General features: G+C 32.8%; 1 protein-coding gene across 2 annotated transcripts in view; it reads left to right on the top strand.

The window, feature by feature from the left end:
- Positions 1–13,935, top strand: part of LOC106135153 (collagen alpha-1(XVIII) chain) — a 59,428-nt gene extending 45,493 nt beyond the window's left edge. For both annotated transcript variants that reach the window (XM_060946587.1, XM_060946586.1), the window contains exons 4-25: positions 2,222–2,287; positions 2,679–2,691; positions 2,866–2,897; positions 3,166–3,237; positions 3,591–3,713; positions 3,792–3,986; positions 4,215–4,361; positions 4,868–4,976; positions 5,433–5,522; positions 6,246–6,307; positions 6,596–6,793; positions 7,049–7,120; positions 7,231–7,308; positions 7,485–7,713; positions 8,096–8,172; positions 8,921–9,013; positions 9,589–9,696; positions 10,066–10,211; positions 10,518–10,700; positions 11,038–11,181; positions 11,493–11,579; positions 12,481–13,935. In XM_060946587.1, the coding sequence (XP_060802570.1) occupies positions 2,222–2,287; positions 2,679–2,691; positions 2,866–2,897; positions 3,166–3,237; positions 3,591–3,713; positions 3,792–3,986; positions 4,215–4,361; positions 4,868–4,976; positions 5,433–5,522; positions 6,246–6,307; positions 6,596–6,793; positions 7,049–7,120; positions 7,231–7,308; positions 7,485–7,713; positions 8,096–8,172; positions 8,921–9,013; positions 9,589–9,696; positions 10,066–10,211; positions 10,518–10,700; positions 11,038–11,181; positions 11,493–11,579; positions 12,481–12,553 (2,397 nt within the window). In that variant the 3' untranslated portion in view covers positions 12,554–13,935. The remainder of the gene's footprint in view (positions 1–2,221; positions 2,288–2,678; positions 2,692–2,865; positions 2,898–3,165; positions 3,238–3,590; positions 3,714–3,791; positions 3,987–4,214; positions 4,362–4,867; positions 4,977–5,432; positions 5,523–6,245; positions 6,308–6,595; positions 6,794–7,048; positions 7,121–7,230; positions 7,309–7,484; positions 7,714–8,095; positions 8,173–8,920; positions 9,014–9,588; positions 9,697–10,065; positions 10,212–10,517; positions 10,701–11,037; positions 11,182–11,492; positions 11,580–12,480) is intronic.
- Positions 13,936–14,382: the final 447 nt, after the last annotated feature.

A 14,382-nucleotide genomic window follows, 5' to 3' on the forward strand; every position in this document is an offset into this window, starting at 1 on the left:
GTTAATATGAGTTATATTTCGGACAGCATTAAAAAATGATCTCGTACGCAAAAACTTTATACAAGCTTATTGGTTAAGGGTTACTTTTCATTTGAACTTTCATTTGACTGTCTTTTATTTTATAGGCACGTTCATCTAGGCTCTTCCCTCCCAATCCAATTCACACTCACCTTGTATTATTAACTAAGTTAACCTGTTAACGGATATTATTATTTCAAGTATTTTGAAAATTTAACACTTTGTGCTTATTGCACATCCAAAATATTTTCATTCATACATCTCATCCCTCAACATCCCTTACCAAGGCGAGGTGCGGCGAAATCCATTCGAAATCAAACTGCGGTAGAACAGTTCCTAGTTAGTTGCTAATGTAGTTACTCTACCTATCTTAGTCTACGACATAGATTTAATTTATTTATTAGCACCTTAACTTCAGTATATATAATTTAGAAACATGATATCGAACAAGTTTGAATGATGGATTTTGAATAAAGCGATCGAAGTATACAGCGGTAGTGGGAAGTGTACTGTATAAAAATAAATTGTACTAGGAAGTCGCGTAGTGAGTGGCACAAAAATCACCCTCCAATGTGGTACCGATGACCTACTAAAAAAATATAAATTTTGTTCAATATAATTTATTTCACGAAATATAAAATATCTACCACTGAAGCATGTTTTCCAAACGGAAAGTTATATGAAGCGTTAAACTTTAATATTGGTTTTGCCCTCGAACTACCTAACGTAGGCCTAATAAAAAATATATAATAATTTTTGGTAAGTAAGTCGTTTCCAAATTCATGATGGACATCTTAAGAGAATTCATACCTATACAGGGTGACTGGCAAATCACGTTTCATATTTAAGGGCATGCCTAGTACACCATGAACACTCTTAAGTTTATAAAATATAAAAGTTTAAAATAAAAATATTTGCAACCATCAGATACTGGGTGCCCCCTTTCAAGACGCGACGTGATTAATCGGACACCCTGTATAGCTAAACATAGTCGAGAATATGACGAATTATAATTGGGAGCTTCATACGAGCAACTAGTACTCATATTTTCCCAAAAAGACCGCAAAAACACAAATTCTCACATTTACCATACGAAAATATTAACATAAATTTCACGTTTTAACTTCTACCAACTATTTACGGTTTTCTAGCGCTAAATGCACTTACAGTGTTATACGATAAATGCGACACTTGACAATAGTTAATTAGATGCACGTGCTGCGTTCTGCTTGTTAAATGCATTTGTGAAACACAACTTTAGTGAAGTTATACGAGTATACCTACTTACTAGCTTTTGCTTGAAAGTTGAAGCTTAAAAGTACTACCTACTAAACAAACTAGGTTCTAAATTTTAAAATTTGACGCCAAGATTTAATGAAGAAATGTTAATAAACTTGGGATATTTATTGTAAGGAAAGTAACCTGTTGCTATTTCAATCTTATGACACGTAGCTGAATATGGCCTTTCAGTCTTTTCGAGACTGTTGGCTCTGTTTACCCCGTATTGTATTAAAACTTAATAATACTCATACGTATGTATGTTCACGTAAAATCTGAATGAGTTTATTTAGTGTTCCATTACTGAAACAGCTCTTACTTAGGAAAAGACATCGGGAGTCACGTCTTTATCCATTGTGGGTTAGACAGAGCCTACAATCCTGAAAAGACAGATCGGCCACATTCAGCTATTAGGTTTAATGATAGAATTAAGATTCAAATAGTGACAGGTTGCTAAAAAAAGAATCCCAAGTTTGTAAGCCTATCCCTTAGTCGCCTTTTACGACATCCATGGGGAAGAGATGGACTGGTCTAATTATTTTTTGTATTGGTGCCGGGAACCATACGACAGACAGAGCCAACAGTCTTGAAAATACTGAATAGTCACGTTCGGCTGTTTGGCTTAATGAAGAAATAGAGATTTAAATAGTGACATCGCCTACAAGAGAAACCCCAAGTTTATGAGCCTATACCTTAGTCGCCTTTTACGACATATATGGGAAAAAACAAAGTGGTTATATTCTAAAGTGCCGGAAACCACACGGCACTTTTAATGTAGATGGAAGATCCATCCATCTTTGGCTCGCTAATAACCGCCGAGATAAATATATATTTACTTCCAACTTAGATATAAAAAACTGTGATAATTTATTATACATAATATACATGGACATCCTTCAATGAAATTTATCTTTTATTGTTACAGGGAACCATAGAAGACTTGACAATCATGACTGGTCCAAATCTAGACAGCACTCTTCTAGAACTATGTGTGAGTATTACTCAATATTGAAAGGCAACTAATGTAAATCTTTGTAAGAGTAATTAATAATACTATAGTGTCATTTAAGTAGAATTAATATTTTTTTCAATATAAGACAGTTTAAATTATTTGTAATGTTCAAAATCAAAATAATATAATATTTAACCGATCTTTACGCTTCCAAAAGTATTGAAACTAATTCACAAAACTTTAAAAAGCATATAACCAGGCACCTTTCAGATTCAACCGCCGACACTCTCGAAGATGATTTTGTACTTTGGTTATTAGAGTCTATTACATATTTATTAATTTAACTTTATTTAATTATTTAACTTTACAAAGATTTTTTTTGATACGCTGATGATCAAAATTTTTAATGTTTTATATTTTTCTTTTCCAGACACCGGAAGAAGGTAAGTAGTACAAAGGTTTTTTTTAAAGTATTTATAATATTACCCTTTGGAAGAATTAAAAAAAAATAGTTATCCATAATTATCTAGAGTACTACACGAATTAGCGATTAAAAGAATTATTATTACTTATCTCAACTTTAACTAATAGATGTTTAATTCGTATTTTTATTTCAGAAAAGGTCGTTAGGGGTGAAAAGGGGCAAAAGGTAAGTTAAGCTTATTTAAATGGATTAAGACGTTGTGATTAAAATCTTACGTTTTAAATAATTATTTGAAATATCTTTACTGCACAGAATAAAATACAGAATAGTCCACAAAATTTTCACTGAAGAATAAAAATTACATAATACTCGTATAATTTATGTCAATAAAGAATTCAATTTTACTCATTAATTCAAAAATTATTTTACGATTCAAGAGATTTTAGTGGAAAAAAATCATAAAGCAAATAATAAAGAAATATTTTCCATACAGGGTGAGCCCGGTGAGACAGTAATTGGACCCAGAGGTCCAATTGGACCCCATGGAAAGAAAGGGGAGAAAGGAGTAAGTTGGAACGACATAACATTATACAATTCAAGCAATCCCAAGCAATCCCTTCAATTCCATACATACATGAAATCACCCCTGTTTTCCGAAGGGAAAGGCAGAGACTACATCTTTGCTTGCCATGACCTTTGCATAGCTCTTACGCTTCACCCACATTTATAAGTCTTTAGTCTAAGATACATTTGTCCTTACTTTTTGCTAGGCATTATTATATTAAATGGACAGGATTTAATAAATTTAATATAAAATATTCAGTAGTAATAATTCTAGTAAATGATAGCTCGTTGGAAACTTTTTATATAAAATGTTAAAATTAATTAGTCACATTAAATTGGCAATTTTATTTTTAGGTATGTCAATGTTCAGAAACAACGGTGTCAGCTCTCCTTAGAAGTATGCCTGAAATGAGAGGTCCTCCAGGAGAGCCTGGACTTAGGGGTGACCCGGGAGATCCTGGCCCAACTGGTATGACGGTTAGTTATAATTTACATTTGAATTTCATAAAATGATATAATGGATAAAATATATTTACAGGTATGTTTCTTATTCAGGGTAAACCAGGACCTCAAGGTCCAAGGGGACCACCAGGGCTAAATGGTGATAAAGGTGAACGAGGCGACAAAGGTGCTCCTGGAAATGACGGTGAACCTGGTATGGATGGTCGACCGGGAAAAGATGGTGAGCGAGGGCCCCAAGGACCTGAAGGGCGAATCGGACCACCGGGGCCTCCAGGGCCTGGTTATAGGGTAATTAATAAGTGTTTTTGTAACATTAGTCACATTTTTTTGACTAGAACATCCAAGTCAGTTCCACCTCAAGGTGCAGTTAGAAATTATGTCTTTGAATGTACATGTACACAACCAAAGTCATAATTTCTAGTTCATTGTTATATTAAATTGGAGCACATTTGTATGCTTATATGGTTTTTTTTACACTTATTTCGCCATGAATATTATTAGATGTAATTTTGACAGGAAACAGAAGAGACAGAAGTAGCTGTTCCCGGAGAAAAAGGTGACCAAGGCCCTATTGGACCCCCTGGAACACCTGGGGGGAGAGACGAACAAGGGGAAAAAGGTGAAAAGGGGCACCAGGGAATGAGAGGTGAAAAGGGTGACCGGGTAATTAAAAAATTCAACAAGCGGTTTGCCAAGAAATATACTAATTTTACTTTTTTTACTATTAGTAGTTAAAGTTAGATAATAATTATTTTTGTTTTTTAATTCACATGAATCCTTTAAAATTTTTTATTTATTGGTATGTATGCATGTGAATACTATTCAGTATTCGCAAAAATGTCTTATCATTTACCACCAACTATAAATCGTTAACATTTATTAAGGAATTCGACATACACTTGTGTTCAATGTATGTCGAATTCCTTAATAAATGTTAACAATGTGTTCAATGAAAAACCAGCACATCTTATTTTAAAATATCTCACGAAATAATTTTGTGGTAGACATTATCAAATTAACTTTATTCAGAGCAAATATTTATACATATATATATTTACAACAAGCATTTTTAGAATATCAGGAAGATATTATGATTGTCATTAAATTTTCTTTATTATTCATATTCTTAGAATTGTACATATTTGTATAATTTTTTTTTAATTTAATAGGGTGAAATCGGCTCTGAAGGGCCTAGAGGTGAAAAGGGTGAACAAGGAACTTCAGGCATTGATGGCATTCCAGGGGTGCCGGGTACACATGGACGCCCAGGATCTAAAGGTTTAATTACTTATTTTATTTTAAAATGGCCGCCTATTTTTTATCTTTAGATTTTTCATCATACAAAGATTAAAAAAACAGAAATTAGCAGGTTAGTTTGTATGTTATACCTAGTAGCTATCAATAATAACACCAATGCTTCAAAATAAAATGTTTTTTCTTTCTTGGTTAATGTTGGTGGAATAATCACAATATTTGTTATTTAATGGTTTCTCAAATAAAATCATAAGGTTGTGTAATATAAGTGAATTAATCTTTCATTCACTAAAAAAATTGTAAAGACTAGATTTTAGTCTTGGTGGTCGTGATTTATGTTGAAATTATAGTAGAAATACAGTAACTATTACTAGTATTATATTAATGCAACAAAAAGTCAGACCAACACATAACTCCAGAAAAGAATCAAACTGAAATTCCAAGATTTCAATATTTTAACATGTATTCAAAATTTTACAGGAGAAAAGGGAGACAAAGGGGAAATCGGCCCACCTGGCGCCTCTGCAAAACTTTCCTCAATTTTAGATGAAGACATCGACGCCACTGAAAGTGAGTTCTCAGATTTGTTTCAACCTAAATTCTTCACGTTCCCAAACAATTTACTGCTTATTTAGATCTTTCAAGAGCAAACGTACAAAGCCTGAAATTTCAATAACAAACAAAATATTCTGGCCACGTTTAAGTAATAACGTAAGTAGATTGAATCCCCAAATTTTTTTGCTTGTATTGGCTTTGATCCGTATCCAGGCCCGTACTATGCTTTTATCCAATGAACTTGGGATCTGTACATTTGTCTCTTTCACTAAGTACTTAGAGGAAGCAAGAGGGATTGATAATGTCGCGGGAATCTTTTCCGCGTCGGTAGCTCAGTACCGCATCTGCTTGTGTCATTTTTCGGTCGAACAGAACGCATTGAGATTCTTTTATCTACATCACTTTGTTTTTATATCCTTTATTTGTTTAACATGAATCGTCGTAAAGAAACGAAAATATAACTGTTTGGGTAAATATGATGAAGGTTTTATCCGAGCCAATTTTTTCCTGGATATGGGTTTCGTGCGTTGGGCATGAGCATATTGTATTTTGTAATAAGATTCATTCAATCAGAAATATTTGTTTTCTATTTTGTTTGATCTATTTTTACCACTTTAAGGTATCCATGATTTATGGTACAAAGAATATTATTAAAGCAAACTCATTGAATTTTTTGATATCAATAAAAGTTAACTTGTAACTTTGCCCAACTCAGTTTTGTGTTAATTTTGATTACAGGAGAAGAGATTATTGATAAACTAAGAGGATTTCCTGGCAATCAAGGACCCATGGGGGAAAAGGTGAGATTAGAAAAGAGCGCCAGTGTATTTTTTTATTATTTTCGTATATTTTTTCCTGTGGTAATTTCTTAAACCAAAGCTAGCTTGCTTAATGTAAATGCCAAATATAATAAACTTCGGTGTGTGTTACCTCCTTCAGACCTTTTAAAATTTAAAAATTCAAGTTGAATTTTTTTTCTGTACCATGATTATATAAGTAAAAATTAATTACATAACATAATTGGACTATGGAATACTTAGATAAACTGATATATGTCAGTATAAGTTAAATGTTTTTTATTATTCTAGGGTGAAAAGGGAGATCTAGGGTCCCAGGGAAAACCCGGCGTTGATGGAAAACATGGCAGGCCGGGGGTGCAGGGTGAACCCGGTCCTATAGGGCCTCAGGGTCCAATGGGGGATCAAGGAGAGAAAGGCGATACAGGTCCACCAGGTCCAATGGGCCCTCCGGGGAATGTTCCACTTCATGAGATCGCTTTGTTGAAGGTAATTAGATAGTGGCAGTTAGTACGTTGAAATTATGCGCTAAGACTCCCTCCTTTCTTGAAGAGTAAAGCCGTAGATAATAGCATTTTTCTTTATACTCCAATTTGCGAACTGCCTATAAACTTATGTGAAAAATTTTACACTCTTTCATTCTCTTTTACAGAAGAAAATTAAAAATAAGCCTTGTAATCGACAGTTAATCCTTGTTTGATATAAACGACTCAAGTAATAAAAATATGCTCGTTCATTTTACAGGGCAGCAAGGGAGATCAAGGAAAAGATGGGGCCAAAGGAGCTAAGGGTAATTCTGGCGCGCAAGGTCGAGTGGTAAGGACTCATTAGGTTAAATTTATTGGATTAAAAAGATAAGACATTTTAAATCAAAATTCAGTACACGGGTCTTTAGAAAAGTTTCCGTGCAATTTTAAATGTTTTAGGGAGCCAGAGGGCCAAGAGGACATGATGGAAAGCCGGGTCCAAAAGGTGAAAAGGGCGATAGTGCTGATCCTGAAAAGGTAAATTACAAAGTTTACTTTTTAGATAGACATTTTTGTTCTATTTGAACAAGGTTTAAACTAATATTAAAATTGTATTGATTGATTCCATGCTTACACGTCTTAAATACATATACATATTTCATATCATTAAAAAAAAATCAGTTTTATCTAGTAGTGTTTTGTTTATTATCCAGTTGTTAGAAATCAAAGGAGAAAAGGGTGATATGGGACCTCCTGGAGAGCCAGGAAAGCAGGGCCCACCAGGACATTGCTCGTGTCCAAATTCAACAGTTTCGGTACGAGGACCACCAGGACCCCCTGGGCCGCCAGGGCCTCCAGGTGTTTCTGTAATGGGGCCAAAAGGGAACCCTGGGGGAATAATTTCTCAGACCAACTATTATTCTATTAGCGAAAGCCCGACAGGTAAAAATCATGAGGCAAATCACTAATCATAAACTCAGTTTGTATTTTTTTTTTTACTGTGTTTACTCTTTTTCTCTTTCGTGATTATTATATATTTTATCCTTTTCTTTAGCTTACCAAACCTCCCAAACTACTTATTTTTTATGAATTGATCAACATTAATTTATTAATAAAACTAATTTGCAACTTGGTCATCGTATTAATCATACGATGTTTTATTTTCTGTAAATATTAGTCGTTTTATTTAAGCAATATAAGAGCTACCACTGAATACGAGTGGACTCACAAAGAATTGTATCTGGCAGACATCTATTTTTTCATTAATGCATGTACGAGATGGTTAGTGCGAATAATCATTATTAATTTATATTTGAATTTTCAGACGAACCTGCAGATGACGATGATTTCTTCTATTCTACAATTACTGTAATTTATAGTACTACTACTGCACTATTTAAGGTAAAAACTACATTTAACTATTAGTAATCTTTAAGACGAAAGCTAGAATATACAGTCGTAGCCTGCAAAAAAACATCAGGTGAGATGGCAGACGAATGCTAAATCCAATAATGAATAAAAAATTTAATTAGACTCCCATATAGTTTCGGTTTGTGTAAACAGGGGGTCTAGGTTTTTAGCAGACAGCTTTACATAAACTGGTAAAGACTAAGCTGAGGAAATATGCAAAGATGGAAAGTAAAAAGCTGAAGGTCACTTGACCTATTAATAACACCCTTATATTCTCAAAAGACTTCGCTGAAATTTTGTGTAAAACAATACGTTATGATCACATTTGCATTGATTTAGAATCTTAAATATTTTTTTATGAATATCTTTGAAAGCACAGTCCCAATTTTAGACATTCCCATTAAACTGATTTTAAACTTTAGCGTTGCATTATACTATTTATAAATTCTGCAGGTATTTAACGCGCATGTAACGTATCTTTATTTTATCGTCGCTTGGTGACCACGGATCATCGTTACATGATTCAAAACGTCCGAGATAAAATAAAGGTTCGTTACGTGCACTGAATACCTGTTTGTTTGTTTATAAACTCTTTATACCTGTAGTATTAATAAATATTATTCCCATGAAAGTCTCATATAAGGACAACGTTCCGGAAAATAGTGAATATAAAATATCATACAGTTACCTCCAAACAGACCTCCCATTGCCGAAATATTTCAGATATTTCCTTTTGCAGCGAACATCGAGTACGCCTTTGGGAACCTTGGCCTACGTCTTACAAAAGAAAATATTACTGTTAAGGGTCGAAAGTGGGTGGCAACACATTACGGTAAGGATGTTTTTATTGATTCATAACTGTTTGAACGTTATTCCAATTGAGAATAAATGGACTGTAATATAATTTTTCCCGTAATTATTTCATAAACATGTTTTTGATTTCCTGTTTATTTTACTAATGCAAGTATAAGTGGGTTGATGAAGGTATATTTGGAATAATTCGATATAATTTGATATGTTACGATAAAAAAAAACGTAATACGGCAATGAATTAATCTTGACGTACTATATTAATCCATAAAGCAAAAAACACGGTGCAATAGTTCTAAATAATAGTAATTATTTTGTCGCATACAAAATAAGGTTCTATTCTATTTGACCAGCAACCACAAAGTACTTTGTAACTATAAGTAAGCTTTCGCTCGCGTCTCCGCCCATGTGAAAGTACCCTGTGTCCTTTCCCGTACTAAACACAATTTAATGGAGATCAAAAATGTAAACGTGAAGAAGCATCAAAACTTATTTTCCAAATTCGTATATCTAAAGTTGAAATATCAATTATTAACTAGTACTAACTGGTGTTATAATGAAATTTCTGATAAATTATTCTTAAAAACTTATCTTCAGATGGGCAAAATGTTGGATGCGAATGAAATGCACACAGCCGCTCCTAGACACGTGATGCAGTACCATTCTCCTCCGCCTGCTGATCCTGTTTTTATGTACGGAAATCATGTGAGTAAGACTTTTCTTACATTAAAAGCTCATATTTAGAACAGAAATGTAATATTTACATTTTACTTGATTTTAATTGATGATAATTTCATTACAAATACACATCTTTTGGCGATGGAGCTAACGTAACTTTGATGTTATGGATTTTAATTTTGCATCCCCAAACAAAAGAACGTAACATTACTTTTTCTGATGGGTTATTTTTGTGTAAGTAATTATTGTATATTAAATTTTTCAAATGTCGTCATTATGTTGATCACAAACTTTTTTCGAATTCTATTTACAAAGTAAAAGAAAATTACTTATCCGGGAGACGTTCAACACGTTTTATTTAATTATATCGTTTCTATGATTGCAAAATTCTTTTAGATTCGTATTGCAGCGTTAAACACGCCACATTCTGGTAACATATATACGAGGAACAGCAGAGGTTGGTCAGCAGCGGAAGCAGAATGCCACAAACAGTCGAAGAAATTAAAAATCACTGGGAGCTTTGTACCTTTTCTCACTAACAGGTAGTAAAATATATTTAATTTACAAACGTACTGTTCTTTGTGCCGTGTGGTTCCCGGCACCAATACAAAAAAGAATAGGACCACTCCATCTCTTTCCCATAGATGTCGTAAAAGGCGACTAAGAGATAGGCTTATAAACTTGGGATTCTTGGGCATGGGCTAGCAACCTGTCGCTATTTGAATCTCAATTTTATCATTAAGCCAAATAGCTGATCGTGGCCATTTAGTCGGATATAAACGTGACCATATGTATGTATGTATGTATGCTGTTCTTTAACTTGACACTAAATTTTAATTTAATCCCAGCATAAGAAATATAAAGCCAATGGTGAACGTTCACGCTGAACATCTTCCCGTGGTGAACTTGAGAGGAGAGTTACTGATCGACTCCTGGGCAAGCATGTTCAACGGTTCTGGAGCAGTTCTTGCCAACTGGAACACAGATATATATAGCTTCGACGGGAAGAATGTGATGAGAGATCCAACGTGGTAAGTTCTGTTAATACTTCTTATGCCGATATTTCCTAAACAATGGAACATTATGTTGTCCTGCTCTATATGCCTTCACACTATCATACTATGAAGACCTTCTTTTTTGATGACAGTCCCCAATGAGGCAGAATATTATGGTGTAAAAATTTTAATGTCATTGAAGGGATGGTGACACGCTAAGAAGAAGAACGATGTTATGTTATTCCTGACCTTAGTTAACTTTAAAGATAAAAAAATGGGAATTCGCAATAAACAAAAAAAAAACAATCTATGTACGTGTTGATTTTAAATATACTTATTACTTTACGTGTTCACTATCATTTTCTTATTTCAGGCCCAAGAAATGGATATGGCATGGAAGCGATATATTCGGAAATCGCACAAGAAGTACATTTTGCGATGATTGGCAGAGTGACAGCCCCGCACATTATGGTGAAGCGACCTCTTTATTTAGTAAGAGGTTGTTACTTGGGGAACCGTAAGTATTAGTTAACTGCTCATAATAAAAGAACAGCAATTGGATATACTTTTTAATGTTCTTATCAAATTCGTTTTAACTGTTTGTCTGTTCTATTTTAGGACCTAGTAAGTTCCAAAACCGGGTTCGATCCCCGGTTAGGTGGTTGTGACAAAAAAATATTAGTATTTTTGAATTATTATAATTAAACGTATTATTTTACTAAGTTTAATAAACTATCGCTCAGCTGTTTCCCAAGATATTAATGTTTATTAATTTATAGAAAAAAATGTTACACATATGTCTTATACTCTATTGTTTCTATTTTCCAGCCAAAGTTGTAATAATAAGTACATAGTACTCTGTGTAGAAATAACGCCTAAAAAAGATAGACTATTGAAAGTGGAGAGACACCATGTGTAAGTAGACAATTTATTTAACGTTATAAATGTACAAAAAATCTTTAATGCCAATTATTTTAATACAAGCGGACCTCAGGCGCAAAATTATTACAGTGAAGGGCGTAACGCAGTGAAGGGACTTAGTTATTTTAGTGGTGGGTTCGCCATAGTGCGATATATATATATTAGTTTTGTCAATATATTCTACTTTCAAATGTAATGAAGTGATATTATCAAATTAATCATAATTTTCTGATACTAACATTCCTTGAAAACATGTCTGTGTATAACTGAGAACATGAAAAGGGAGGAGAGAAAAGGGAATGTGCTTGAACAAGTGGAACTTAACACTCGCTGACATAAAAGGAGGCCTGTGTGTGATTTTTATGAGTCTACGGTACTTTGACATAGACTACTAAATTTAAGTACTTAATAAAATACATTTTTTAAATCTTTATTTATGAGGCCATGATACTTTCATATTTAAGATCTAAGTCTTAAAGACGTGAAAATTATCCACATAGTTCAGAGCTTAATAAGACTAATGCTTCAAAGTTCAGAGTACATGGATTATTCTTCCTCCTGGCTTCAGACCCGATTGCATCCTTACCACTTTGAAGACGAGCCGTGGGAATGTTTTTGACCATGGACTCCCATTTTAATCGGGTCTTACCGATTCGACTACCGACACTTCGCGCATGTATTAGGTATTATTCCTAGGGAAAAAATTATTGTACTTTTTTGTAAATTTGTTTCCAATGTTTGTAGACCGTTTCAAGATTGAAGCAACTAAAATATCTTATCTATAGAACTCTAGCTATACAGACTTACTGAGTTACTTGACCTTTACGAGTAGGTTAGATATTTTGATGATGTTTAAAATAAAAAAATATATTAAAATGTTCATTGGATATTTCAGGTCGAGATTACGCCAAAGACGCTATGGACGCAATAGCATAAGTTCTACTCAAAATAACTTTAATTATGGATAAGTCTAGAAATATATTCACCATTTTAATAATAAAATTTAAAAGCCATGTAGTTACCAGTACAGTAAAGTAAGAATCCTTCATTTCTTTCAGTGATGTCATAGGAGGTGACTAAAGGATAAAGTAAAAGCAAGAAAAGATAAGTAGGTGTACAAGATGCCCCCCAATATGACTTTGGGTAAAGGAAACAATACCAAAAAAGACCTGTAAAATATAATTTTCATGCCGTTTTAGTTACTAATAATTGATATTAATTATTAATAATTCCTACCAGTAAAATGTAATGATAAAAATAAAAAAGAACCAGTAAAATGTTCAATTTCACTGCATATTATAAAGCAAAGCAGCTTCGCGCGTCTGTTCCTATGTATGTATTTACGCTTAGATTGTTAAAACTACACGACGGACTTTGTTAGATTTCTTAAATACACAGAGTGATTCAAGAGGAAGATTTATAGGTTTAAATGCTACCCGTGCGAAGCAAGGGCGGGTCGCTAGTGTTCCTATAAAAACGTTAAAATGTAAAAATAAATTATTCAATTTTTAGATATTGCAACCATAATACAAGGATTTTATGATTTTTTAGAAAGATTTTAATGAAAAAGTCAAGCAACTTAGATAAGCCAAACTAGTGTATAAAGTTATAACTAATTTAAATGTAATTAAAAATACTCTTAATCTTCATAAGTTGCATATTATTTGACAAATGATTAAATACTCAACCATTTTCAGAATATTTTCATTTCACTTTTATTAAAACTAGTTACACCCTTATTGTTTGTAGTTTTTTTTTAAATAAGTAATAACTAAATACGTAAATATGAATCTTAGAACGTAAATAAATCAAACCTATGTACTTTGTAAGCATATTTAAGTAAGCATTCAATTCATTGCAATTTGTTATTAAATTTTTTTATGTATTGTAATGTAATTATGCAAAAAATGTGAATTATCTGTTTACACAAATTCTGAATTGTTATTTGTTTACATGTAAGTTTTGTCCAAATACTGTTTAGAAATAAATAAATTTTGTTTGCCACTCGATCGTGACTGTAACATATATTTTATGTCAATGAAAACCTGTGTAGAGTACAAATTACCATAGGTTTTACCATCAGATAAAAAAAATGCTTCTCCGAATATTAAATGCCATTGCTATCATTGATAGCACTATTTTTTTTTCCTTTTAACAGTTGTATCTTTTGATTGTGGCCAGTATTATTTTTGTATACTATCCGGCATTATTATACATCGTATGTTTTATTTTAAATGCACTTTGTAACGTGTTTCATTAAGTCTTTCTTCTATTTATGATAATGTTGTGAAATAAATTTAAATGTAAGTCAAGTAAGTTATCATTATATCTAAGCTACAAAATTTACACATCAAATCGTTTTTATAATAATAAAATGTAAGCAAAAGTATTTCGTGATTTTATTTTGCGTCCTTATACGTCTTTCTTGATACGTTGGTTGCGTAAAATATCAGATTTTATCTTCATAAGCAGACAAAAAGTGGGACCACTAAACAATTTGAATATATAGAAATGTTATAAGTTTTAAAATCTTCCAATCTCGCCTCCATTTTCACATTCACGCTGAAACAACGACTTATTTGACTATCTGTTCTTGAATACGAGTACGTGCATAATATATGTATCCTGCAAACAAATGCATTGCGTCCACATACCGACAATTATCTGCATTATTAATCCTATAACATGGTAACAAAATATCTGCAAGCTATATTATGAAAGCCAACCACTATAGAAATTTGAAACAACTAAACTTAAGTCTTTTCCAATTTCTAATATGCCAATCACTTACTAGGTC

This window comes from Amyelois transitella, chromosome 11 (genome assembly GCF_032362555.1).
Source record: "Amyelois transitella isolate CPQ chromosome 11, ilAmyTran1.1, whole genome shotgun sequence".
Taxonomy (NCBI): Eukaryota; Metazoa; Arthropoda; class Insecta; order Lepidoptera; family Pyralidae; genus Amyelois; species Amyelois transitella.